This window comes from Copadichromis virginalis, linkage group LG23 (assembly GCF_057382275.1).
Source record: "Copadichromis virginalis isolate Kocher_CV1m ecotype Utaka linkage group LG23, C_Virginalis_male_GT1.1, whole genome shotgun sequence".
Taxonomy (NCBI): domain Eukaryota; kingdom Metazoa; phylum Chordata; class Actinopteri; order Cichliformes; family Cichlidae; genus Copadichromis; species Copadichromis virginalis.
In genome coordinates this window covers 17,589,598-17,617,035 of record NC_140639.1, presented here as the reverse complement: position 1 = coordinate 17,617,035, position 27,438 = coordinate 17,589,598, and the positions used below count along the sequence as shown (strand labels likewise).

General features: G+C 38.3%; 2 protein-coding genes across 6 annotated transcripts in view; one reads left to right on the top strand and one right to left on the bottom strand.

Moving 5' to 3' along the window:
* The window catches only part of mcf2l2 (MCF.2 cell line derived transforming sequence-like 2), a 111,045-nt gene that overhangs the window by 42,353 nt on the left and 41,254 nt on the right, over nucleotides 1-27,438 (top strand). For all 5 annotated transcript variants that reach the window (XM_085447158.1, XM_085447161.1, XM_085447160.1 and 2 more), the window contains 10 exons: nucleotides 13,459-13,525; nucleotides 14,073-14,188; nucleotides 14,945-15,014; nucleotides 16,446-16,538; nucleotides 16,936-17,028; nucleotides 18,267-18,389; nucleotides 21,360-21,440; nucleotides 24,439-24,579; nucleotides 25,661-25,753; nucleotides 27,231-27,309. In XM_085447158.1, the coding sequence (XP_085303284.1) occupies nucleotides 13,459-13,525; nucleotides 14,073-14,188; nucleotides 14,945-15,014; nucleotides 16,446-16,538; nucleotides 16,936-17,028; nucleotides 18,267-18,389; nucleotides 21,360-21,440; nucleotides 24,439-24,579; nucleotides 25,661-25,753; nucleotides 27,231-27,309 (956 nt within the window). The remainder of the gene's footprint in view (nucleotides 1-13,458; nucleotides 13,526-14,072; nucleotides 14,189-14,944; nucleotides 15,015-16,445; nucleotides 16,539-16,935; nucleotides 17,029-18,266; nucleotides 18,390-21,359; nucleotides 21,441-24,438; nucleotides 24,580-25,660; nucleotides 25,754-27,230; nucleotides 27,310-27,438) is intronic.
* b3gnt5a (UDP-GlcNAc:betaGal beta-1,3-N-acetylglucosaminyltransferase 5a) lies at nucleotides 309-12,592 on the bottom strand. The gene is made up of 2 exons (XM_085447183.1): nucleotides 12,412-12,592; nucleotides 309-3,650 (listed from the first exon to the last, which is right to left on the bottom strand). The coding sequence occupies exon 2, from the start codon at nucleotides 3,299-3,301 to the stop codon at nucleotides 2,108-2,110; it is 1,194 nt and encodes a 397-aa protein (XP_085303309.1). The 5' UTR covers nucleotides 3,302-3,650; nucleotides 12,412-12,592; the 3' UTR covers nucleotides 309-2,107.

Genomic DNA, 27,438 nt, shown 5'->3' with positions numbered 1-27,438 from the left:
TCTTGAAACATTGATTTACTTGTAAACAAACTAGTGGTACTAACCCTAACTGATGTGACCATAATTGTTCCTATGTGGTTAACTAATATGTACCTTAAACTTTCCTTCTTCAGGCAATAGATAAGTAAACTTAAACTTTGATACAGCAAGACAAACACATGTCAAATAAGAAAGAGCAGGTAATGGGATGTAAAAGGTCCACAATGAAGTTTTGTTGGTGTTGGATTTTATTTAATTTCTTACCACCTCACTTATGCTAGCCTTATGAGTAGATACATTATCTAGGTTCAAGTAAAATAATAAGTAGATCCTATGTGAAACTGATTCTGAACTATTGTTTTTTTTTTTTATTTAAGCAAAAATTCTATTAACAAAATTGATACATTCAAAGAAATGTCACACAAAAATTACAACAGCATTCAATTTCAGAATTTAAAAAAAGATCAAACAGTATTATAGAAAAGAATGCAGTCTCTCCTTTTATCACACTATGAAATCCATAAAATTATAATGAGATTTTTCGGCTGGGATTAGAACCATCAATGTGTAATTTCAACCAGAAATAACTTAAACTAAAACACCCTTTGTTGCCCAAAATTAATGTGAAATGTTTGGCATTGAGTGCACAGGTAAAGGCTAGGCATTTTGGAATAATGTACTTGGCACAGACAAGTCAGTTTGGGGTCAGTATATCAGAGACAGGTTTACTGCAGACTTTTTCAATCTCACTCCTGAGGTGTCAAATACTCCTGCTCGGAGTGGACACTTAGACGTCACATTACTTACATACCATCTTAGCTTCATTTTTCAGTGTGCATGTAATCAAATAGACTTACTCCACATACAAAAAAGGCATTGTGAGATTGTGGTTAAATGTTTTGCTTTGGTAACCCTGTGATAGATTAGGGTAATGACAGCTGGAATAAATAAAGCAACTATAAATTGTATAAGAGCTTAAAAAATGGTTGGATCGATGATTTGCTTAGGTGTTGCTCAACTATCTAAAGGTGTCTGAACAGTTTTCAGACACCGTAAAACTATGCAATCTGCAGATTTCGAGATATTGTAAAACCTGCAGATTGAACCAGAAGTAAGTATTTCAACAGGTGAATCGTTGTAATCACACTTGTAAATCCAAAACAAAATCAGAAAGAAAATGAGGTAATTGCTATTCAAAAGTCAAAGCCTTGCTCATAAATCTGTCCAACTACATTATGGGTTGGTTATTTGTTTTGGCTTCTGACAGTTACACATGAAAAGCTTCATGGGTCTAGCTGACTAACCTAAACAGAGTGATCAATAAATTAAACTAACTTAATCTTTAGACATTACAGTTTCACTGGAGCTTATTTATAGAATACACAGTTTAACAATATACAGGAAGTCAGGTGAGTGCAATGAAGTTATTAAGAGTGAAAGAAGGAATGCAGTTAAGAAGGCAAAAATATAAATTAGCAGAAGTCCTGACGTGGCTACACTGAAAATGCAGGCTACAGCAGAATTACACAAGTTCGTCATAATTTAGCACAATCTGGCAGGCCCTAATGTGTGACACACTTGATTGGCTCTATGACAGTTAATTATTATACATATGCATCAAAGTAATAATCACAGCATCACAAAAAACAGTGTTTTCCAACAAAAATCAAGTTGGTCCAGTTATCCTCTCACTTGGCAGCTGCATCGTTAATATGTCTGGGTTTAAATTTCAGAGTTATCCTGATACCCTTGTCTTATCTATAAATAATTAAAAGGCAAAACTATCAATTGCCCCAACACAGAAGAATAATCCAAGGCTACTTAAGTCAACAATTTTGATGTTTGCTACCACTAATTTATGGAGAAGACAAAGGGAAAAGTTATTTCGTTGATAAGTGCTTTAGTAAACTACTGCGGAAAGTAACATAAAAAAAATTAAGGGAACGCAAAGGGAAGCTGCACATCAGTGAAGCCTGATGCATCTGGACATGAATTTTGAATGAATTTAATTTCTTAATAGATCTTCATTTCATTACAAGACAGCACACAACGGCAAAGGTGAAATGTGTCAGACTAGTGCTGTTAGGTAACATTGTTTATAACAGTGTTTGAGACCCACAACGAGTATTCATGTAAAAGCAGCACTACAGGAGTAAGTGTTCTGATAATGTGGCAGACATAGTAGCATCACTCTCACTGCTGTGCAATAAAGGTTACCTAGTATTCCCCTGGTGCTGCTGTTCTCTCTAGATTCTGTTGCTGACCGCCACAGTGAGCGCATGTCAGAGATATGATCGTGTGATGTGATCATGTGGTCATAAATGCAGGGGTGGTAAGGAGCCTTGCCCTCCCCTGAAAAGTAAACATGCTCCTGGGGAGAGACCCCCATGGTCTTGGCACAGATTCCCATAAAGACATCGTCAATGTACATAGAGGAGTTCAGCAGCAGAGTCGCCTGGTAAATTTTAGCAGCTACATCCCCTGAAACCACATACCCTGCTCCAGCAGTGTAGTCTGGGTAGGATGGCCAGGGATACAGATCATAGGGAATGTGGTATTTACTGTATTTATAGCGAACTGGAGGTGATCCCCTGTGGACATGCCCCACCCATAGGTCTTTAGCTCCTGATTGACTCCTGAGAATATCCTGTAAATACTTTACCAAATTACGCATATGGACAAAGATGTCATCATCCGCAGACATGACGAAGCGTGCCTGAGGGCAATATATGTGCCTCCAGTGGAACTGCTGGATCAGTTTGGTAGTCAGGTTATAAAATGTGTCTACAAAGTTCTGCTGGATCAGATCTCCATAGACCTTGTCCTCCTTCAGCAGTACAGTCTGGACCTTATATCTCTGTTTGACATATGGATGAATGCCAATGGCGAACACCAACCTCATATTCACCCCCAGTTCTGCCCAAACAAAGCTCTCGTTTCCCCATGTGTCCCTGATGGCTCGGCGCCGCTCAAAGTTCTCTGGTGATGATTTTACAAATAACAGCAGAAAAACATCATTTAAACTCTTCCCATTTTCCCCTTTGCATTTCTCTGGGTGGTTGATGAGGTATGAATAGTTCACAAATCCACCAAATACCCTGTTAGAACCACCCTTTCTGTAATGATGATTGGAGTTGATAGCAAAAGAAGAATTGAGAAAATCATAGCTGTTGAACAAGTACCGGTGGGTGAAGGATCTCACGTGGCTGACTGCATGATGGTCCAGCTCTTCCCAGTAAACCATCACCATACAAAGCAGAAGACCTGTGGTCAGCAGTTGCAAACACTGGCACTTGTGGATTCGACGGAAGTTCACAAACATCTTGATTACTGCTTATTTCAGCTGAACACAAACAATATATGCCCCATCTAATAATATTCTCTTCAGCATCTTTCCTTTCTTTCTTTCACTTGTCCTTCAAACTGGTTCCTTTTCCTCATGATGAAGTCCAGTGTGGTTGCTCTATTACTGATCTTTCTCTCCTGTGTAAAAAAAAAGTTCTGCTTCCTTGGTTGCAAGCTGTAACTAACTGGTGTTGGTTCAAGCTGTGTCAACCATCACTTCCAAAAAGTCTAACATGCTACTTCTCTTTTGACTATTTAAAGTTTCCAGTTAGTTCAACTTCCATCCCACGACTTTAATGTCTGAATGTCCTCAGGCCACATGACACCTGAAAAAAAAAGAGAAAAACAAGACTAAGATAAAACTTTATATGTGCATATATTCTGTTCCATAGTATAATTATGCAGAGTATCCTTGCAGTTCCTTGGCAGTTCAATAGTCAAAATCAGTTTAATTGTAAAGTTGTCTTCAATATTGTTTTTTTGCATAAAATATACCACAGTTCCCAATAAAAGACAATGTAAAAATGTGCACCTATGGAAGATCTGCCACTCAGGGTATGTTCGGACTTTATGAAAAACTGAAAACAACATTTTTGAAGTATTGTGCATAAACAATATTATTGAATGGACACGGGTAAAAACGCAGCTCTAACAAATTGTAAAGTATCATGAGCTGTAGTGCACGCAGCCGCTCCACCTGCTTGAAAACTTGCAGCCTAACCGGATCAGTCAGCTGGCAGTTAGGAACTTCCTTAGTTGTGCGTCTGTAGTTAAACATAGTTAAAATGTTAAAATGGTTAGGCGTCAACACCACGTGGATTTTGCACACGTTCTTTTACAGCTGCTCATTATTGTTTTCTATATTTATTTTGGATATGTTTGTGACGAGGGCGTGAGCGTATGGTTTTTACACATGTGGAAGCATTCAGATTTCACGACGTGGTTTTGCGCTGATATCATTAAACTTTCCTTGAAGTAAGTTTTGTATCAAAAGGTGTTCCGATGCAGTTTATTTGGGGTCCTGAAGTTGTTTTTTCTGTAGTATTACAGTGTTAGCACCTGGATAGGCATGTTTCTTATCACAATGTTACTACAGAAAATCCGCTGTGATTGTGATTGAATGCTCGTTTTTAATCCAGTGATAGTGACGACATTTAGTGCTGTGGTTGGTGTATTGTGTATTTAGAATCTATAGTAAAGAATTTATAGTAAATGTCCACACCTTACATAATGTGTAAGGTGTGGATATATATATATATATATATATATATATATATATGGACATTTACTATAAATTATAAAATACAGACAGAGGGAACACAGGCTGGCATAAAACAAAACCCTAACACATAGCAAACCTAAACAAAAGACATAACAGAATAAACAAGAACATAGAATAATATAAAGAAACACAAAACACTGAGTCGTCAGACTCAGGACCATGACAGTATCTGGTACAACTAGTTTCTTGGACCCTCTTCCTTCAGTTGTTGGACCATTAGCCAGCATGTAAGGCATGTGAAGTTATAACATACAATGAGAAACAAAGTGAAACATAGTGTTAAAAACTATGAAGTGTGTACTACAGTCACTATCTGCGGTTTTAACATTGTATTTTGTAATCTTTTATCTCTTTTTTCAAGGTGGGCTATAGCCCACTTGTCAACCAATTAGGATACCAATCAGACGGATATATCAGCCACGTCCACAATTGCATTTGGGATGTTGGACTGCATGGGAGTACGTCCGCAGTGGTTGATGCTTTCATAGCGATTGTAGCCATTCTCCAAACCGTTTTGAATAACGCTCATGGATATCAATCATGTCAATTTGCATGATAATGACAGAAACTGACCTCACCGCTCATTGTTAGGCAATGGAAATTATTTCAATCATTATACAAACATACTTTTTATAACTGTAAACTGGCCAAGACTCAGGAAGTCACTTGGTTGAGTGACGAAATGTTTCTCCCACAGAAAACACTATGAACTAGTTGAACCACGTCAACTTTCCAGGATTTCCTTACCTTGATGATTGAGCATGAGATATTATGGCTTCAGTTTCATTCCTCTTGATATGACTAATACCTTTCATTACTATTGGCTGTAACTGTTCCTAAGCATTTAACATTATCATGTAAATTGTAATGTGTTTTCAGTTGGCTACACACTCACGTCTCTTCAAAATTTCAAATGGCATTTCTATACTCTAGCATGAAACCTTCTAGCACACTCGGCATTTATACATCCTTATGTGACAACAAGCTCCCAGTTCCATTTGAGTCGTGACTCTGCATTTAAAAGGCCAATATTTAGGTGACAGTTGCTAATTGATTAGAATTTACTTACATGACTTGTGTAAAGATAATTTCTTGGCAAATGAAATAAAAACAGTAGGAATGGCACTTAACAATTTTTTTTCTTAATTCAACTTGGTTAAAGTTGTTCACTCAGACACAAAGTGCTTTTTGCCAACTGATTTGACTGAGTTGATTGGACTTGATTGTGCTAATAGTATTTCAGTAATACCTGGAATTTTTTAAAAAAATGTAACAACTGTGCAGTTCTAAAAAAAAAGGATGTTTATCATTGCACAAGCTCAGAAATTACTATCTAAGACCGTCACATCAGTAGCTTCATGAAGTGCCCTAGTTGTAGCATAACAACTACTGTACAACTCAGTAAAATAAACTACAGTGTTAAATAGATAAAGTAAGCTGGTGTTTGAGTGAGTCTTATCACAAATTAACTGAGCACAACTGACTGGTTTATTAATGACCTCAATTGCACATGGCTGCTCATAAAGCAACCATAAACGGCATCCTTCCCCTTGCTCTCGCTCTCATTTCCATTGAAGTCTTTCATTCTTATGTGATTTCTATTATTGCTGGTCAAAATTTCAGAGGTCGTGAAGGGTCAGAGATATTTTTCACTATATTTTATCTGGCATTGTACAATCAGATTTTCCCATGTAAATACACAAGAATTGTCAGTGTATATAATAAATCGCTTGTTAACAACACTGGCTAACTGATTCACTCTGCAAACAACACACTGAATGTAATTGCCGAACCAGCACAAAGACCTATAATAGAGGGGGTTTAGTCCAACACAGCCCCTCAGCAGTGAAACTGCTGACGTCTGTGAATGTTGCCACATAACAGTGTAAACACATATTTTCGCTGCAGCATATTTTTACCTTATTCAGTCAGGATGAGAAAACTGAAGTGCTGACATCCTATGGCCTTGTGATAACAATGTACCATGATATTATCTAATACCTTTGTACATGAGGGCTCATCAAGCAGTAATTTGTGCATTTTCATATATTTAAATGATGCTACAGGAAATAATTAGACATTCAAAACGTTAACTTGGAAGAAATCTTCAAATAAGGGATAAACCTGAATACATAAAATGAAACCATGTCTGTAGAATGACCCTCAAATTTGGAAAAGGTCAGATAATATTAATGCCTAACTGAAGTCCTTGAGCTTTGAAATGTTCAAAAAAATAGTTCAACAGGCAAACTTTTGTTAACAGATAATCTTATCTAAAAAAAAAAAACCCAGTTTGGGGCCTATGTTGGATCGTATTTCCATTGCTAGCATATCTTTCATGTTCATTTTCAAGAAGAAAAGGGCTAGGGATTTTAATCATAATAGCTATAATACTAATTCAAGTCTCCCTCAGCTTCTGTTCTGAAAGTTATTACATACTTATAGATGCCATAATTCTAGATATCAGTAGATATTAATGCTCTGGTGTTGCTGTTTGAAACCAAGTCATTGAGAGGGTTTTCTCCCATTACCTTTTTTGTGCTGGGAAATGCAACTTTTTCAACCTGCTAGAATTACAGGAACAAGAACTGGAGTCTTTACTGCACAAATTTTTAATAATGACTCAGTATCTTTGTATATACTGATGGTCACATCTTTAACTTTTTTCAAAAGTCAAACGTCAGTGTGTTCTGTGAAAATGTCTGTAGACTACTGCTCATAAATGTGTTTGACTATTTCTCACAAACACTGCTGGCCTTGTAAATGAGGCGTTTTGAATTTAAGCAAATGATTTATAGCAATAGAGGGTTGGTGTACAGACTCCAGATTACATCTGTAACAGGTGAGCACACAGTGGTACATATATTCAGTTTTACAGATAAATGAAGGTGTGCTTGTTTTTGAAGGTGCACAAGGACAAACAAAATAAAGCAAAAGGCTGGCCTTGTTTTTTTATGTTTATCAGCAATGTGAGGGCCGCATCAAACTTATATGATCCAGGGGATGTGTTATATTGTAGACCATGTCCATTTTTTTCCATATGCACTCAAAACTTGTTAATTCAACCTAGCTTAATAGTCAGTTCAGTGCTGTGCTTTTGTTAGATTTTGTCAGATTTCCATTTCCCATATTTTCTTATTTAAAAGGCAAACATTTGAAGCTTTTTGAACTGAGGTCCGTCATTAAAGGTGATGTGAATGACACCTAAAATTGAAATTTGGTGTTTAATTTCAGAATTAAATAAGTACCGTAATTGTCGGGCTATAAGCTGCTACTTTTTGCACAAGCTTTGAACCCTGCGGCTTTTAGTCAGGTGCGGCTTTTCTATGGATTGTCCATGATTTTTGTCATATCGTAAGAGGATTTGTTTTGTTTGTTCCGCTGTTGTACGGCACTACGTTGCCTGGCAGAAGGGCATGTGATCAGACACACAGTATCGGGGTTCAAGAGTGGTATGTTGGTCACAACATACCACTCTTGGCCGTACGAAATAGCGCGAAAAACAAACTTCAAAGTAGCGCTACGCGTTCAGCAGGAGGCGTGGATGATGAGCAGCGATAAACTTGCGAAAAGCAAGTTATGCTCAACTCCACCAGTGGAATCTGACAGCGTGGAAAAGTGTGAAAACATCCATGATCACCAACAGATTTCGAAGGGCTGGACTGCTGCATGATGGAGAGGAGGACACCGCCACGGCCCTTCTGAGGGTGTTCGACTCTGACACTGACAACGAGGATTTGTATGGGCTCAAAATGTGGTCATAAATATTTTGTACTTGTAAATCAGTTTTGTATGTGTAAAAAGAATTTGTGTGTGCATAAAAAAGATTTGTGTGTGTAAAAAAGATTTGTGTGTGGACTTAGCCAAAAAAAACCCTGCAAGTTACAAGTATGAATTTTGACCCTATTTTTCTTTCTTTCATCTGATTGGTCAATGTCATGTCAATCACAAATGTAACAATCCAATCAGAGAACAGATGGGTTTGGCTGTCGGAGGGGCGCTTTTTTGAACTGCAGGGCCCTATTTCAGGAAGCCGGTTTAGTGCAAACTCTGAGTAAGTATACCCTGAGTTAACGAAAACTCTGGGTTTTCGGTTTCACAAAGCGAGTTTAGATTAATCCCGAGCGAGTTACTATGACGACACACTCCGTGAAGCTAACCTGCCCCCTAGCAGGTTTACTTCAACTAACCCTGACTGTCTCCGCCTCTTTGTCGGAAACCTGACTGTAGGAAGTGTCAGACATGGCGTGCCCCTTCCTTGAAGAGCCAGTAGATGTTGAAGCCCAAATTCTCCGCAGAGCTCTCCGCCGGGAGAGAGTGATTAGAGCGCGTTTGGACATTTTATCATTTCCTGATGATTTCCTGTGTGAACGTTACCGTTTTTCAGCACAATCTATCATTTATTTGAATAACATCCTCAGGCCTAATATTGCTCATGTGACACATCGCGGACATTCTCTCAGTTCTGTACATATTATTTGTATTGCACTTCGTTTTTTTTGCAAACGGGAGCTTTCTGTATAATATTGGTGACGCTGAGCACGTTTCCAAGGCTACCGTCTGTCGGGCAGTCAGGAATGTTACAGTTGCACTGAAACGTCTCCTCGTCTGTGGTGTTCCCCGGTCATAGACCCACAAGATTTATCAAAGAGGGATGCCACAAAATTGCAGGTAGCAGGATGAACAAAACTTAATTCATGATGTGGTGATACTTGAACTACTACTTAAATTTTACATTTATTTTCACGGTTCCCAGGCGTGATTGGCTGTATGGCACTCACATTCCAATCATTGCTCCTTCAGTAAATGAAGGAGACTATGTGAACAGGAAGTCTTTCCACAGCATTAATGTACAGGTACATAGTTCCCTGTAGCATTTCAAACTAACAAATTATTCCATTATAGTAATGGATGCTAATTTGTGTTCTCTGCACTGTGAAGATCATATGTGATGCTGCCAACATTATCACAAATGTGGAAGCCAACTGCTCAGCCTCTGTGAGTGGTGGTGGTGGAGGACCCCCACCTGTTTTTCGGGCCTCCGCTTTTTTTCTGTTGGCTATAACGGGTCACATTTGAGCATACAGAGTAAGCAAATATGTACTTGTAATGTGCTCAGATAATATCAATAAGTGCTTACAGAAAGAAAATTAATGTAGCCTCTAACTGCAATTGATTTACATCGGACAAACAGACCAAGCACTATGGCTCATAATACAATTACACCTTACCTGTTTGGACTATATTTTTATATTTCATTTTTACTTGCTGCCAGGAACGTTTGGGGCCTGTTGGGTTGCACCTGCGCTCACATCACATCACAAAATCAAATGTATAAATTAAAAAATAAAATAAAATAAAATAAAATAACGTGTTATATGGGTGGAAATCCCTAGATCAATGTTTAAATTAACACTCACGCATTGACTCTGTCGGCTATGTTTTGCCATGCATGCTCCCTTTCTTTTGCAGCTGAGGCTGTGTTACTTTTTTTCCGCAAAATTTGCATGTTATCAGCATATGCTGCCATCAGAATTTCGGCCTCAAGCGCTGTAAAATACATTGACCGCGCCTTCTTTCCCTCTGTCTCCATGGTGACTCGCTTAATCTGTGCTCCACTAATCAGGGCTTTATGTATCCTCGTGCGCGCGTTTAACTTGGGGTTAAAGCAACTCCGCGTTGATTGAACTAATTGTTATCAGCCTTTCTGAAACCGAATATTCCGAGTTGGACAGTTCGGGGTTACTCAACCCTGAGTATCGTTTTTCACTCTGAGTTTTCTAAACCGGCTTCCTGAAATAGGGCCCAGGTCCTTGAAGGGTAATACCGTTTGAAGCTGGAGGATCGCTATATAAATATCGGATAGCAGTTAGGTCCCCTAACTTTCAGTAGCTGTTGAAAGGAAAAAGTTGTGGTATGTCAGTGGTTAGAAATACCATTATTATTTTAGGATTAGTTTAACACAAAGTCAGGGCTGACCCAGGACCATTGCTGTGAGTCACAGTGCGCAGCATAAAAGTCCTTTCACATCGGACGCAGGATGTGCTGCTAATGCTAACTGCTAACTAAAAGCAAAGGATCCAGAATTTGTTACGCTGGCTGCTGAGCTCTGTGAGTTTTTGCAGCAGCTCTACCTGTACTAGATGCACCTGCTCCTTGTCTTTTCTATCTCTGACTTTATGTCCTCTACAAGAGTTTGGTTTTTTTTGTTTTTTTTTGCTAGTTCTTCAAATGTTCAATAAAAACATGTATGCTAATTCATAACGAAGAAAGCTTTGTGATGAAGACTGTCATTTCCAAAACACTGCCCGCCCCCCCGCGGTCCACAGCGCTGTTGAAAAGGCTGTGGAAGTCCCTGTATTAAACACGTAGACCTGTGACACAAAAATCACCAAACTTGGACGACCACAGACTGTTTTCCTTCATGATGATGAAGGAAAACACTGGTTTGGCATGTAAAAGGGCACCTGCAGTTCAAAAAAAGCGCCCCTCCGACAGCCAAACCCATCTGTTCTCTGATTGGATTGTTACATTTGTGATTGACATGACATTGATCAATCAGATGGAAGGAAGAAAAATAGGGTCAAAATTCGTACTTGTAACTTGCACACACAAATCTTTTTTACGCACACACAAATTCTTTTTACACATACAAATCTTTTTTTACACACACACAAATTCTTTTTACACATACAAAACTGATTTACAAGTACAGAATATTTATGACCACATTTTGAGCCCATCGATTTGTTTGGTTTTGAAAGTGACAACGAAGGAAAGAAGCTGAGAGTGGATGACGTAGCCATCCTGAGCCTGTTCGTATCCAACACTGGAGAAGAGGACTTGGGTGGTTTTAGTGCGCAGGAAGATGGTGGTGAATGACTGACTTTTCTTCCTGTTAAAGCTGTGTCACTGCACCTGAGCCTAAAAGGTAGTCCGAATCTACTTTTCTGGTGTGCTGTAGGTTATTGTTATGTACTACATTTGTTATTCATTTATGAAGCACAGTACATGTTTCATACTTGTAATTACTGCTACTTGTACATATACCTAAAAAGTTATGCAAATATGTACCCATAACTTGTTTTTCAAAATATTAATAAAAGTGATGTCTCCAAACAGCCATCTCTTTCCTGACAATTCCCTTTGTGCATATTCTCTTACATATGATAAGTCAACATTGAAACACCTGCGGCTTTTAGTCAGGTGCGGCTAATGTATTTACAAAACAGGATTTTCCCCTGATTTGAGCTTGTGCGGCTAATATTCAGGTGCGCTTTGTAGTCCGGGAAATACGGTACATAAAGTTAGATAAGTTGTGATTGCCTGCCTCTATTGGGATCATCATCCTTGCAGTTATGTAGAAACAAAGGGGGAAATGAATCCACATTCTTACTTTTGATAAATTTGTTACTTTCTAACACTGGAATATTTCTAACATTTTGAGTTATTTTCCAGTGTTAGAAAATCAGCACTGCTCGGTGTTAGCCATTGTTAATCTTCTAAACTGACTAGGTTACTTTTAAACATATAACACTGTCAAAAGTGTTAATTTAACACTCACCAGTGTTGTATTTAACACTCAGAGGTGTGGACCCATATAGACACTCTCTAGTGTTAATTTAACACTGGAGATTTTGCTGTGTAGTATTTGCCTGTATTTACTTTACACATTGAGCTTTGTTGTACTTTCTCCACCTCTCTGAGTTAACTACTACAACCTGATACCTGTATCCTTGACACTATTCTGCTATTACACATGCCAGTCAGCAAGCAAGCTCACATACACACTGTTCCTGACTTACCAGATCACTCAAGCAAGAATCCACATACCCGTCGAACTTTATCTTCCTCACGCTTTCCAACTGATTTTGTGTTTCTTGTTTTTCTACGATTTATTTCTGTTCATCAGCTTTTTCTGTTGTCTTCTTCCTTTCGGATTTTCTTGAACTGTTCAGCAGAGGATGGCTTTAAGTGTGTGCACTGTTTGCCTTGGAAGCTTCAGTGCGACAAAGAGAGCTTGAGAGATGGGAGTGTGTCATCTGAAGTGGGAGGAGGATAGATGGTGATAGTAGTAGTAGGTTTTAAATGACACAAAGACTGTAAATGTATTATTTCCAAATAGACAACACAAATTGAACCAAACTAATTTTATGTTTATGTAATTTTTTTGTTACTGACGCCAAGACATGTCCTTACATAGCTATTTCAGCTGTAAATAACTTAATTATGCATGTCAGGGGGAGGAGAAGTCATGTGTAAAATTGCACAAATCAGAGTCAGTACTTATCTTGTGAGCAAGTTGTAAGATAGGATTCATACACATTCAGGTAATGAGCAGACAAGACTAGCCCATTGTGCTCCTACACATTCTTAGATATAACTAAGTTATAGGAAGTGCTTCAGTTACAGTCTGAGGGCTTTTCCTGAGGCCTGTGCTGTTGTAGCACAAATCTGTAAATCTAGACCAATGACAGAACAGATAAGTCTGGGAGTTTTTTCATACCACTTGGCATAGACATGTTTTGGATTCCTGTCATGGATTACTCAGTGTCTCTTGTTCTAAATACTGACTTCAGATCAATCTTTAAAATGCAACACGCATGGACTTGTAGGAGAGTAGACATAAACAGTCCATGGAATGTCAAGAAATCGTGTAGTTGAATAAAAATCTACCCTCTGCCCACATTGGCTACCTATAACTAATTTTATAGCAATTAACTCAGTGCATCAACATCAGACTGCAAATACATACAATACATGTGAAGACTGGTGAACACAAGTGACTCTCTGTGCTTATTTTTTAGTTTAGTCAGTGTGATAAGAAAAAAAAAAGTTTTTTCTGTTTGCAGGCATATCATGACTGAACTAATTGAAACAGAAAGGCTGTATGTTGAGGAGCTGCAAAGCATTATGGAGGTATAGTATTTCAAGTGACTGAGATCTTTGTATCCATTTTACATGGTTGTGGCTTATTTGCATCCAAAAAGCTGCCGACCTGAACTGCTTACTTGGAATTGCACCTGTTTTACATCTTGAGAACAAAGCTACTACAGTAAACAGTCCTTAAATCTTCTAATCATCTCCCAGAATTGTTATAGAATTTTAAAAAGTTCTTTAACTGTTAAAGGATCATTCTAAGTAGACACAGTTTACCTATTGTTTTCATACACATTGGATCTAGACTGACATTCTCTCAGTTTCCTGCCACTGCAAAAGTAGTGCAAAGAAAATGTAAAGAAAAAGCAATGCAGAAGTGACTACACCCTTGTACAATGCTGTGGTATGTAATGCAGTAAATGTAATTCGTTTCTCAATCAAAAAAGGAGCAGTGCAAAAGTATTTTTTTAGTGTATTTGTTTTTTTTATACTGATGTCTCTGAAGTGAGACTGACTGATTTTTACATTTCGCTGTTGTTTCTTTATTATTTCATTTTTTGAACCTCCCTCTCACCCTGATTCCCAGGGTTATTTTGCAGAGCTGAATAACTCTGAGCTTAGCCACCTCATGCCACCATCACTGGAGAACAAAAGAGATGTGCTGTTTGGAAACCTGCCGGAGATATATGAATTTCACAACAAGTAGGTGGAATTTACTTTATTTTGCCATTGGCCTCGACATATACACAACTATAACTTGGAAACACTGATGTCAGCAAAGATATATCACAGAAAACTGTGATATATGAACAACTCCTCTTTTAAAGGATTACCAGATGACTGGTAATGTGCCTTCTCTTAAAGTATCTTTTGCCTGGAGAAACATATTTCACTTGATGGCAAATGTGCATCATTCAAATAGCTGTCAGTTTGTACTATTAAATGATATACCGGTTGCACTCAGGTAATCCTGTAATTTTAAACCAAAAGCTCTCCCTAAAGAATTTCTAAAAAACTGGACTAACAGGAAGTCAAAGCATGCACTGCACACAAACCACACCTCCCCATTGCTTCTTGTTAAGGCAATCATGTGTGGTTCATATCAGTATATGTATCTCTGTGAATTTATTTAAATATCAAAACCTGAGAAAATGTGTAAAATGTATTTAAAAACAGAATACACTAATTTGCAAATCTCATGTTTTACTGACAGTAGAAAACAGAAAACATATCAAATGCTGAGAGATTTTATTATTTCATGAATTCAATGGTAGTGCGACATCTCTTAACAGATCACTTTGATGATTAGTTAGATTTACCAACTTAACTAAGATCTAATTAAAAGACTAAAGTAACTAGACCTAAAGATTATGTAATTTGCATACACCTAATTAGTTTTAAGTAATTGGGATGCAATGTGTATTGTTTTCTTACTTTGTTTTCATGTATTTTCTGCAGGACATTTCTCATGGAGCTGGAGAACTGTGCAGAGAAACCAGAGCTGGTTGGAACCTGTTTTCTGAAAAGAGTGGGTATTTAGAAATACCCGCAAGTACCTGTAAAAGGGTTTATATTAGTACTTCCTTTACGTTAGTGGTTACTTTTTTCTCCATGGCTATAACAGTGCACTTTTAACAGTACAAGGAATAACATGATATATTTTGCTCTTACTTTAAATGCACCCACACCAGGGACACTTGAATACTTTTCCTGCCATATCTGAGAAACTAATGACATAATGGAAAAAATATGTCTCTCACTAGCAATATTTTTTGTTCTTTAATGTGAAAAAAAATGTCCAGCCAACAATTCACACATTGACAGAGCAAACATTTGTTCCAGTTTCCAAGTATCAACTCCTCAGTCCAGTGAACCAAATGCTGCTTTGAAATATGAGAAAAGGTACCCGAAGGATCTGAGGACAGGAACTAATGAAACCTTTAAGGTTTTGCAGGTGAAACTGAAAATAGACACCCTCCAGAATCAGGTGTCTGGAAAATGAATTCCTTGCCAGGACCTCAGGTTGTAAACCTTAAACGTCTTTAAGGCTGAGACGTGGCATGGAGATAGCCATTTTTTTTTTTTTTTTACAAAAGAAGTTAAAGGTCGAGACTTGACAATTCTTCAAAAATAGGCAGATAAAGAGTAATGAGATCTTCATTAAAGGTCTGCGGGCTAACAGGCAAGGAGTCTTGATTACTGGTGCAAATTCGCACTTCACTGGGCATGTAGAGAAAGTAAGGAGAAGCAGATTTTTGTCACAGATGATCTATTCATGGGCTGAGACTTAACAACAATATAGAGCAATGATAGTTATTCAAAGCCATAATCTTTTGTCATCTAGTTATCATTAGACAGGTAAAACCAGACCTTCCATTCTTTGAAACAGGGAGATCTGATACTGTGAATCGAATTTGTTCATGCTTAGCATTGACATACTTATTGTGTTGTCTTTGGTTTGTGTGAAATCCATCAACAGAGACTTAAGAAAACACACAAAGCTGTAAGTTTTTATGTTAAAAAACTATTTACATAATAGTGAGAAGTTACTGCACACATAATCTAATTTCCCAAGTCGGGGAGGAGCCAAGTCTTTAACTTACAGATTTGAAGTTCTAAAAGTACTAATACACAGAGACTTCAGGTGAGCCATTTATCATAGATCTATCATAAGTCTAGTTTTTTAGTTGGAACCTTTTTCTCCAGGTTTTAAAGTCCAATACTTTGTATTGTTGTACGGTTGTTTTTATTCAGATAACATGCGAAATTACAAAGATGTTCACTCTATTTTTGCACAACAAATTTGTTGTCTCGATTCATATCCTAGAGGGTTCCTTTAATATTCATATAAATTCATAGAAAGGTGGCAAACTTTTAAAACTAAAGATTGAATTGAACAGAAACTGAGAAACCAAATAGCCTTCCCTCTTCTCACTTGGACATGTGTTTGTGCTCTCAGAAAGAAGAGCTTCAGGTGTATGAAAAGTATTGTCAGAATAAACCACGCTCTGAAATCCTCTGGAGGCAGTGTGGGGACAGCCTGTTTTTTCAGGTAAAACACACACATACGCGCACGCACACACACACACACACACACACACACACACACACACACACACACACACACACACACACACACACACACACACACACAATTTCAGGTGACTACAACTGTTAGTTGATTTCTACAACTTCTTCTTAACCTAATCTGAGATGGTAGCTAACTTTACAAATCTGTTAAAAAACTAGGCCGAACCCTGAAGTTGTTTCACTGAACCCTCAGTAATGCTTCATGCTACTGGCCTCTGAGAAAGACTTTAGAGCACAGCACCTACAATGTTGGTGTTCTGTTTGGTGACTTAACCTCACAATGCAGCTGTAACAGGTTAGAGTTCGATGAGGCTTCACGTGCCACTTCTTGATCAACAACATTTGGTTTGTGAGAACAGGAATGCCAGAAGAAGCTGGATCACAAACTGTCTCTGGATGCCTACCTGCTGAAGCCTGTCCAGAGGATCACCAAATACCAACTCATGCTGAAGGTGTGTTATGTGGTTATAAGATGTAATTTAAAAGGAACTAACCAATTAGTTCAGTACATTAATGTTATTTTTTATTCTTTGTATTTATTTGGCTAGTTATCATGCTTCTAATAGATATCCAGTCTCTATTTACCATGAATAATTTAATTTAAAAGATAATTAAACAACTAAGTATTTGATTTTTCTTCTTTTTTTGGTCAGCCTAACCAAAAAAAAACATTTTTACTTTTTATAAAATATAACAGAAGCAAGAATATGAAAAACCTTTTATTAGTCACTTACATTTCATCCTGAACCTAAAGAAAAGCCTTCATCACCACTGAAGCTTGCTAAGTCATTGATTTCATTTATTTTAAGTAAAAAAAAAAAAAAATTCCCATTGAGTCAATTGTTGGTGAGAATGGAAAATAAATAAAGAAAAAGAAACCTGTGACACAACCAGAGTGATGGTTTATTCAATACTAGAGGAACTGTTCCTGGAAAATGAGCTGATATCCACAACGTGATAGCCCTGTTATCTCAGTCTGTGTTTATTATTAATTCTGCCTTTCACCTGCATCTTCTCTCCTCCCCTTCTCCTCTCCTCCTCTTTGGGACTTTAGAAATATTGATATCCAGTCAATTCAGTCCAAATAATTATACTATTCGCATAACCCAAGAAATGATATGAACTGTTATATTTATGGCAAGAAATTTGCCATTTTCTTAAACAAATGTTGGGTGAAATATTAGCCATGTTCAATGTAGCAATGTGGAACTGTTGTAGCATTTCGAATAATCTGATGGCTTTTTCATTGGGCCATTGGCATGTCCTGATAAGAGGGAGATATAAGAATCGACCCTATAAGTAATAATAATAATAACAATAACAATAATGATAATAATAATAATAATAATAATAATAATAATGATGATAATAATAATAATAATAATAATAATAATAATAATAATAATAATGATAATAATAATAATAATAATGATGATAATAATAATAATAATAATAATAATAATGATAAGTGCATGTGATTTTTGTTCCACGTCACTGTTAGACAGTAGGGTTATATTTCTGATATGGACTGACAAAAGAAGGCGGTCCTAAAGATAGGGAATTTGTCATTAACTATGATTCTACATCAAGATTGACATAAAGTTTATTTGCTCCTCTGTTCTTCTCTTTCTTTGGTTTGTATTTTGTGCCCTTGATCTTTCTAAACCACTTCCACTTTCCCGTCTAACAGGAGATGTTAAAATGCAGTAACGGTGAGGGGATGGCTGAGTTGGAGGAGGCTTTAGCCACCATGCTGGACATCATTAAGTCTGTCAATGACTCCATGCACCAGATAGCAATCACTGGCTTTGAGGTCAGTGTACAGTAGTCATCATCATCATCATTAAAGTTCTGAATGATTTACACTGTGAAAACGAACTTGAGTTAGAGGGCTGTTATTCCACTCTCGTTACTCAGCCTCTAATTCACCGTGTGATGTCAACTGACTTGACTTTCTTCACTTTAGAGCAATCAGATTACTATAACTTGTCACCTTCCCGTTGTGGTACAGTCATGTGAAAAAGTGATCTAATGGAAAGTGTTTGCTTTCTGAAATATTTTAGTGAGCAAAATTGGAATCCTCTTTGTCATAGAGCCTATTGATGAACAGGAAACACTGAAACACGTGTTCCAGAATGTGGATGATGGACTTTTTCTAAAAGTGTTTTCCTATGTTTTCTTTCCTATGTTTTTGGGCTTGCTGTGCCATTTGAAAGACTTTTTATCCCTGCCAAGAGCGTAGTTCAAGAAACCTGGAAAAACATGTACATCATAAGATGGATCTATTTAGTTATGCAGTAGTACATGTTTTTGTGATTAAAGTCAGTATCATGTAAACCATTTATTCCCATTAAAACAACAACAAACAATGTCTGTTGCTTACATTTTTAAAAGTCACTGGTCACACCATAAATTCAGTGTTAAAACCTGAATCAAATATGTTTAATCAGCAGATTTTTCTGTTTTTTTCACACTACTAATGCTATTCTTTTCTATTACAAGTTTAGCACTGAATGTACCTAACTAGGGATAAAGTAAAAAGAGTTTTTGGGCAAGTCTCAACAGCTTTTGCACACCCGGGCCCTATTTCAGGAAGCCGGTTTAGTGCAAACTCTGAGTAAGTATACCCTGAGTTAACGAAAACTCTGGTTTTTGGTTTCACAAAGTGAGTTTAGATTAATTCTGAGTGAGTTACTATGACGACACACTCCGTGAAGCTAACCTGCCCCCTAGCAGGTTTACTTCAACTAACCCTGACCTTCTCCGCCTCTTTGTCGGAAACCTGACTGTAGGAAGTGTCAGACATGGCGTGCTCCTTCCTTGAAGAGCCAGTAGATGTTGAAGCCCAAATTCTCCGCAGAGCTCTCCGCCGGGAGAGAGTGATTAGAGCGCGTTTGGACATTTTATCATTTCCTGATGATTTTCTGTGTGAACGTTACCATTTTTCAGCACAATCTATAATTTATTTGAATAACATCCTCAGGCCTAATATTGCTCATGTGACACATCGCGGACATCCTCTCAGTTCTGTACATATTATTTGTATTGCACTTCGGTTTTTTGCAAACGGGAGCTTTCTGTATAATATTGGTGACGCTGAGCACGTTTCCAAGGCTACCGTCTGTCGGGCAGTCAGGAATGTTACAGTTGCACTGAAACGTCTCCTGTACTCGTTTGTGGTGTTCCCCGGTCATAGACCCACAAGATTTATCAAAGAGGGATGCCACAAAATTGCAGGTATCAGGATGAACAAAACTTAATTCATGATGTGGTGATATTTGAACTACTACTTAAATTTTACATTTATTTTCACGGTTCCCAGGCGTGATTGGCTGTATAGATGGCACTCACATTCCAATCATTGCTCCTTCAGTAAATGAAGGAGACTATGTGAACAGGAAGTCTTTCCACAGCATTAATGTACAGGTACATAGTTCCCTGTAGCATTTCAAACTAACAAATTATTCCATTATAGTAATGGATGCTAATTTGTGTTCTCTGCACTGTGAAGATCATATGTGGAAGCCAACTGCTCAGCCTCTGTGAGTGGTGGTGGTGGAGGACCCCCACCTGTTTTTCGGGCCTCCGCTTTTTTTCTGTTGGCTATAACGGGTCACATTTGAGCATACAGAGTAAGCAAATATGTACTTGTAATGTGCTCAGATAATTTCAATAAGTGCTTACAGAAAGAAAATTAATGTAGCCTCTGACTGCAATTGGTTTACATCGGACAAACAGACCAAGCACTATGGCTCATAATACAATTACACCTTACCTGTTTGGACTATATTTTTATATTTCATTTTTACTTGCTGCCAGGAACGTTTGGGGCCTGTTGGGTTGCACCTGCGCTCACATCACATCACAAAATCAAATGTATAAATTAAAAAATAAAATAAAATAAAATAACGTGTTATATGGGTGGAAATCCCTAGATCAATGTTTAAATTAACACTCACGCATTGACTCTGTCGGCTATGTTTTGCCATGCATGCTCCCTTTGTTTTGCAGCTGAGGCTGTGTTACTTTTTTTCCGCAAAATTTGCATGTTATCGGCATATGCTGCCATCAGAATTTCGGCCTCAAGCGCTGTGAAATACATTGACCGCGCCTTCTTTCCCTCTGTCTCCATGGTGACTCGCTTAATCTGTGCTCCACTAATCAGGGCTTTATGTATCCTCGTGCGCGCGCTTAACTTGGGGTTAAAGCAACTCCGCGTTGCCTGAACTACTTGTTATCAGCCTTTCTGAAACCGAATATTCTGAGTTGGACAGTTCGGGGTTACTCAACCCTGAGTATCGTTTTTCACTCTGAGTTTTCTAAACCGGCTTCCTGGAATAGGGCCCAGGTTTTCAAAATTTAGGTTTAGAATAACTCTTCAAGTTTTAGCAGGTTTAATGGGAATCTTTTGTGACCTGCCATATTCAGGTCTCCTCATAGATGATATCTGGGCTAAGATGTTTGCTCTGGCAAACATCCAAATTCCTTCTTCCCTTAAATGAGTTGTGATTGACTGGGTGTGGGTGGGGTTACATATCACTGGGGGTATCTTACCAGCGCCAGCATGTGCATTCAGATCATTGTTAACACATGGAAGTGTTGTACTGTTCATACAAAAAGTATGCTTAAATAATGAGCTTTTGTTGCCAACTTTTTGTGCCATAACTGAACTGAAGCTGTATTAAAACATTTACTACTGCGAATAGTTATGCCCCCCCCACCACCACCACCACCACAAAAAAAAATGTGTTTCACAGATCTGACAGTCTTTTGATGTTTGCAGGGAAATCTGAGTGAACTGGGGAAGCTGCTGATGCAGGGATCCTTCAATGTGTGGACTGACCACAAGAAAGGCCACAGCAAAGTAAATTCCCACACTCCTGTTTTACCAGTGTTGAATATTGCCCTATGGATGTCCTGTCGTTTACCTTAACATTAGTTAGTCGCAATGAACAAGTCTGGATACTTTACATTCATTAAGATGCAAGAAAAATAAATACATCCTTCTTAGCTTTACATATTTCAGAGTGAAATAAAAGCAAATAGGAGACCAGTCTGAGATTACCTGACTGGTTGTCGAGTGGTTGCTGGAGACTGCTGATTGTTGCCAGTGGAAAACAGTTGCAAAGAGGGTGCTGCTGTGAACAATTTTATGCTGCCAACTAGGGATGGGTATCGAAAACCGGTTCTTGTTGAGACCCGGTTCTCACTGTTTCAATTCCTTGGAATTGTTTGCCATTTTTGCAAACGATTCCCTTATCGATTCCAGTCGCCCCGAATGACGTCACCACGTTGCTGAGCGTCATTTACCTGGCAGGAAACACGGCGCCTAAGCGGCTCAAACGCTCAAAAGTTTGGTTATACTTTACGAGAACGGATGACAACAGGGCAACTTGCAATACTTGCAAAGTAGATATTTCATTTAAGGGAGGAAACACTACGAGTATGCAAAAGCATTTGCTCACAAAACACGCGATAACCTTAAATGAATGTTGTGTTTTTAATTCCGCTCCGGACTCGTGAATCTCAACCCAGCAGCAGCGGTAACATTTGCACTTCCTCTCCCGTTAATGCGACAGGTAAATAATCAACTAACAGTGCATTTTATGTTAGCGCGATCTGCCTTATTACAAACCTGCCATTACTGTGCATTTAGGTGACCATGATGAGAGAGACAGACAGAGTCTGGCTGGCTCAGATGCTGGCAGTTCTCGCTGCAGTCTACCGGTAGCGTCTCCTTTCAGGCCAGGATAGACGAATGTCACCGAGCAGTGACTAAGGTTGTGGTCAAAGGCTTGCACCCATTTGCCACAGCAGATACCCCGATTTTTGGTAAGTGAATGTGTTTAATTGTAGGCAGGGACATTACTGGATATTCTTGTGTAATTGCTGCAGAATAATTTATGTTATACTTTGTTATTGCAACAGAAGAATATTTATTTTATTATTTTACATTTACAATTTTTTTCCTGGGGACCCTGTGACACCCCATTGAAGAGCCGTAGGCTGTGGATCTCTTAAGATCTCACTGCTGGGTTTGTAAGGCCATGTTACTCCTAAATTTCTATCTTGTTTAAAGAGAAGATGTAAAACAAAGTTCTAAGCTAATCGACCTTAGTGTTCTCCTTTTTAAAAAAGAATCGATAAGAGAATCGATAAAGAATTGAATCGTTAAACATAATCGAAAATGGAATCGGAATCGTGAAAATCTTATCAATACCCATCCCTACTGCCAGCAACTACCAGTCACTTATGGAACACATTTTTCCATCACAAGCAGAGGTTGCCAGATGATTGCTGACAGGTCTCTAGGCTTAATTAATCTGCAGCTACAGTTTACCTTTCATAAACAAGGCTGTGTATGGCCTTTACTGCAGAACCTCGATCACTTTTTTTTTTCTTTTCAGAGGAAACAGGAGCTCTATAATTTGATGTGTCAAATTATGACAATCACTCTAAAACACTTTGTGGAAACCGGATCAGTTGTGTCCAAAGCACAACCAAACCATAAGCAAGCGCATCTAGAGAAGATCATCACGCTTTCTTGATGAGAAATGGCAAGGCACCTCTATCATTGATACAGAAATTGCTAAATAAGGAATGCAAGAGCACAGCCAGCAGGAGGCCAAAACTCAGGGCTAAACCATGCCAGCATTTCATAGCGAATCATTGGAAAAAAGGACGAGCGTATTTAAGATGAAGAACATGTATTTCATTTCCTCTTTTTCAACATAAAGAACCATCATAGCATTCAAGTTTGTCCTTGGAAGCATTATAATGCAATACTGTTTTGCAGTTTATGTTATCAGTTGATGATTAATAACCGAGACACAATGGAAGCGAAGCTAAAGTGGCTCGGAGTGATGCAGTCATTAATATTTACATCTATAGCTAAATACAAACCCATCCCAAGTGCCTTTGATACTTTGTGTGTTCAGCTCATATTGTTCTGCTCCAGTCAGTGAATTTCTGGTTGAGTCTCATTTCCATTTTTTTTTATAGCTCTGCTGTGGTTGCCAAATCTGTTGTGACCGGCTATTCAGTTTTATTTATGTAGCACCAGTTCACAAACCAGCCATCTCAAAGCACTTTATATTGCGGAGTAAAGACCCTATAATAGTACAGCAGCTGGAATCCAAACAATCAGATGATCCCCTATGATCAAGCATGATTGAGGGTTTGAGGAACTACCTTTCAACAGGAAGTGTCCTCTGGCAGGACCAATGTAAGGGGCAGCCATTTGCTTCAACTGCCCGGGGGCTGCAGCGAAGAGTACCAGAAAAGACAGGCATACGTTTCAGTAGTTTTTTATACACATTTTTACCAACAACATCAAACCATATGCAAGCACATCTAGATATTTGATCAAGCTCTGTTGATGAGAGATAGCAAGGAAACTCTATTGATATAGAACATACCAGCATTTCATAGCAAAAGAATGAAAGAAAGGGTACGTGGCAAAGAAGAGCATATTTAAACTGAAGGACATGAATTTCATTGCCTCTTTTTCAACTTAAACAGGCAGCACAGCATTCAGGTTTGTCCTTGGAAGCATTATAGCGCAGTGCTGTTCTGCTGTTTATGTTATCAGTTGATGATTAATAACCAAGACACAATGGAAACAAAACGTAAACAGCTTAGAGTGATGCAGTCATTAACATTTATATGTATAGCTAAATACAAACCCATCCCATGTGCCTTTGATGTATTCAGGTTTGTTCGAACATTTTTTTGTTTGCTTAAATAATAACAATATGAGTGATGCTACAGGGTCATCTGTCATGGGTCTTTGTTGACATTTAATTTCTGAATGTTACACAGTTATTTACGCATGTGATAAGTGACAGATTACCTGCTCTTAGGTGAAGGACCTGGCGAGGTTTAAGCCTATGCAGAGGCATCTCTTTCTGTATGATAAGATGCTGCTGTTCTGTAAGAAACGAGAGGAGACCACTGATGGACATGAAAAGACCCCGTCCTACAGCTTCAAACACTCACTCAAGGTCAGATAACGATGGGGATGTGTGTGGGTTAAGTGTGCATAGCCTGCACTTTGTTTGAATGAATAAGCCTTTATTTGTCACCTGCAGTTGCCTGCAGCGAAATTAGACATCAAACACCTTCTCATTTAAAGCTGATTTAAATGATATATTGGGATCTATTGAACTCTACTAGATTAGAGTTCAATAGGTCCCAATAGTTGTTATTTATCCACTACTGGGGCATTTTTATTTATTTATTTATTTATTTATTGAAGAACATCAACTAATTTGTCTTCAATAGTTCCTTTTAAGTATTGCAGATAAAGATGATGCTTAATTTTAAAAAGTACCAGATAATGCACATAATTATGCAAATAATAATTAAAAGCTGTTTTATAAAACAGACAAAAACCAAACAGATTTCATTAATGAGAACGTTTCAGAACCACTAGGATAGAGTAACCCTATTAATACCATTAAAATACATCATTTTGGACTTAATGATGGTTATTTGAAGCTATTCTACTGTTTTTTAAGGGAGCAAACCTTTTAACTGAATATTGCTAAATAGCCAGTGGCATCCACTAGTAGTTGTACAGACTTGTTGCCTGTGAAGTCCTGTAGATAGTAGAAAGGACATCTAAGCCTCAAAGTCTGTAATAGTTTAATTTATCTAAAGATATAAGATTAATTCAGCTAAATGCATTTGTCGTATTGTGGGTGAAGAGGGGTCAGCAGTTAAGCTCATGATTACCACTATTATTAGTATACCCCTACTTGTTATTATGATAAATTCACAGTTGGTATTTAAATAGGAATCTCAAAGCTTATTCACATTACTTTATAGCATGGCAATATTTTGGGAATACTGCTAGCCTGAGACGTTTAATGGCTTTAGTTTATGACTCTGGTTTGTTAATGTCCTGGAAAATAATTATCACCTTAAGTGACTGTTATACTTTGGGAGCGTTGTGCCGAATAACATATAAAATGCGTATTTATTGTGTGACTGCTAATGAAAGAGTTTTTTTTCTGTGCATCACTTGACAGAGTTCATCTCTAACATACTGAATCTCAGTGTCTGTGTCCTGTTTCTGTTCAGATGAGTTCTGTGGGGATCACAGAGAATGTCAAAGGTGACAGCAAAAAGTTTGAGGTTTGGTACAACGGCAGAGAGGAAGTTTACATCATCCAGGTATGTTGATGCAACCTTTCCTTTCTGCTTTATGTTCAGATTCATTCAGCTTACCCTTTCCTCTGAAACTGTGATGGAACCCAGCTCACTTTATTTATTTGGAGCAGTACTACATTTCTACCTTTTTATTTCTGATTTTACTAAAAACATCTACTTCTGGTCTCTTGTCACATTTCTTTTGTTTATTAGCTATTCGGTCAACAGGAGCCTTCAAAATTCAGTCCTCTTAAACTGTATTAGGCCATTCTTTTAGTAAATAAAAACAACAATTTTTGGTTTCTTCTGCTTCCTGAAACCATTAATCATGTCACAACCTAAACAGTTTCTTGGCAGCTGGTTGCGGGACTTTTTTCTAAGCTTGGAAGTTACTTTCATGTTGCTGGGTCTGAAATACCAGCAACACGCTCAGACAGAAACTGGTTCACCCGAAAGACAAAACGCCAAAACACAAACTTAACAATGTGGTGTATGCTGTACAGTGCAGCGAGGAATGCCCAGACCTCTACATTGGAGAGACCAAACAGCCACTTCACAAGCGCATGGCACAACATAGAAGAGCCACCTCCACAGGACAAGACTCAGCAGTCCATCTGCATCTTAAGGATAAAGGACACTCTTTCGAGGATGCCAATGTTCACATTTTGGACAGAGAGGACAGATGGTTTGAAAGAGGAGTGAAAGAAGCCATCTATGTCCACTGTAAGCAACCATCTTTGAACAGAGGCGGGGGTTTACAACACCAGCTATCTTCCATCTATAATCCAGTTTTGAGATCCCTTCCCAGACGCCTTAACGCCCACTCACATCCTGGGCCATCTGACCTCAGGAATTCGCATGATAAGGTGGGGCCAGGTTTCACAATGAACTCACCCGAAACTCTGGCTGATTGGGACCCACACCCAGTTTCACACCTTGGCTCAGGCGATTAGAGGATCATCAGGGGGTCCTTTTGTCCCTCTGTGGGGGTTTACTCCCACTAGGTTTATATCTGGGACTCTCCACTATTTGACCTTAGAACTGAAGAAGCTTCTCGGATGAGAGGTGAAACGTCTTCAAGCAACTTAAAGAAGTCCAGACGCTTTTCTTTGCAAGCTCCTTTGACTACGATGACCTGGATGACTGAGAACCTTCACAGACACATTGTAGATAATAATGACGGAGGCTAGGGTATTTATGAAACTGCTAAATATGTTTGTGACTGCTTTTTAGAAGTCTGTACATTCATGCATATAAGAACTGGAAAATGATATCCTTATGGCAATGAATTCATATAAAGCATAATGTGTCTAATTTATTGCTTAATGTGACCCCCTGATGTAATTTCAGTGAAATATTCTTCCTGGAAGAAATCCATGATACACAAGGTGTGCTCTTGGGGGCAGTGTTGCACCACACACCTCTCCAATCAGTTTCTCACTCAGCATATGTGCTTGATTTATCTTTGTGTGTATCTATGTATGTATTTATTCCTCCCTAGGCTCCTTCCATGGATGTGAAAAATATGTGGGTGTCAGAGATTCGGAAAGTTCTTACAGGCCAGCTGGAAGCATGCAGAGGTATGTACACACACACACACACCTTTTCATCTGAGAATAATTCTGTTCGTCTGTGTTACCTCATCTTTCACAGGATCACACTTCAGTCCCAGCAGGTGAAGGATGAAGTTTCCTCTCTGCTCGGATAAG

Bases quoted from the DNA above. Each gene is read 5' to 3' on its own strand.
- b3gnt5a (XM_085447183.1), bottom strand. From the start codon at position 3,301: ATGTTTGTGAACTTCCGTCGAATCCACAAGTGCCAGTGTTTGCAACTG.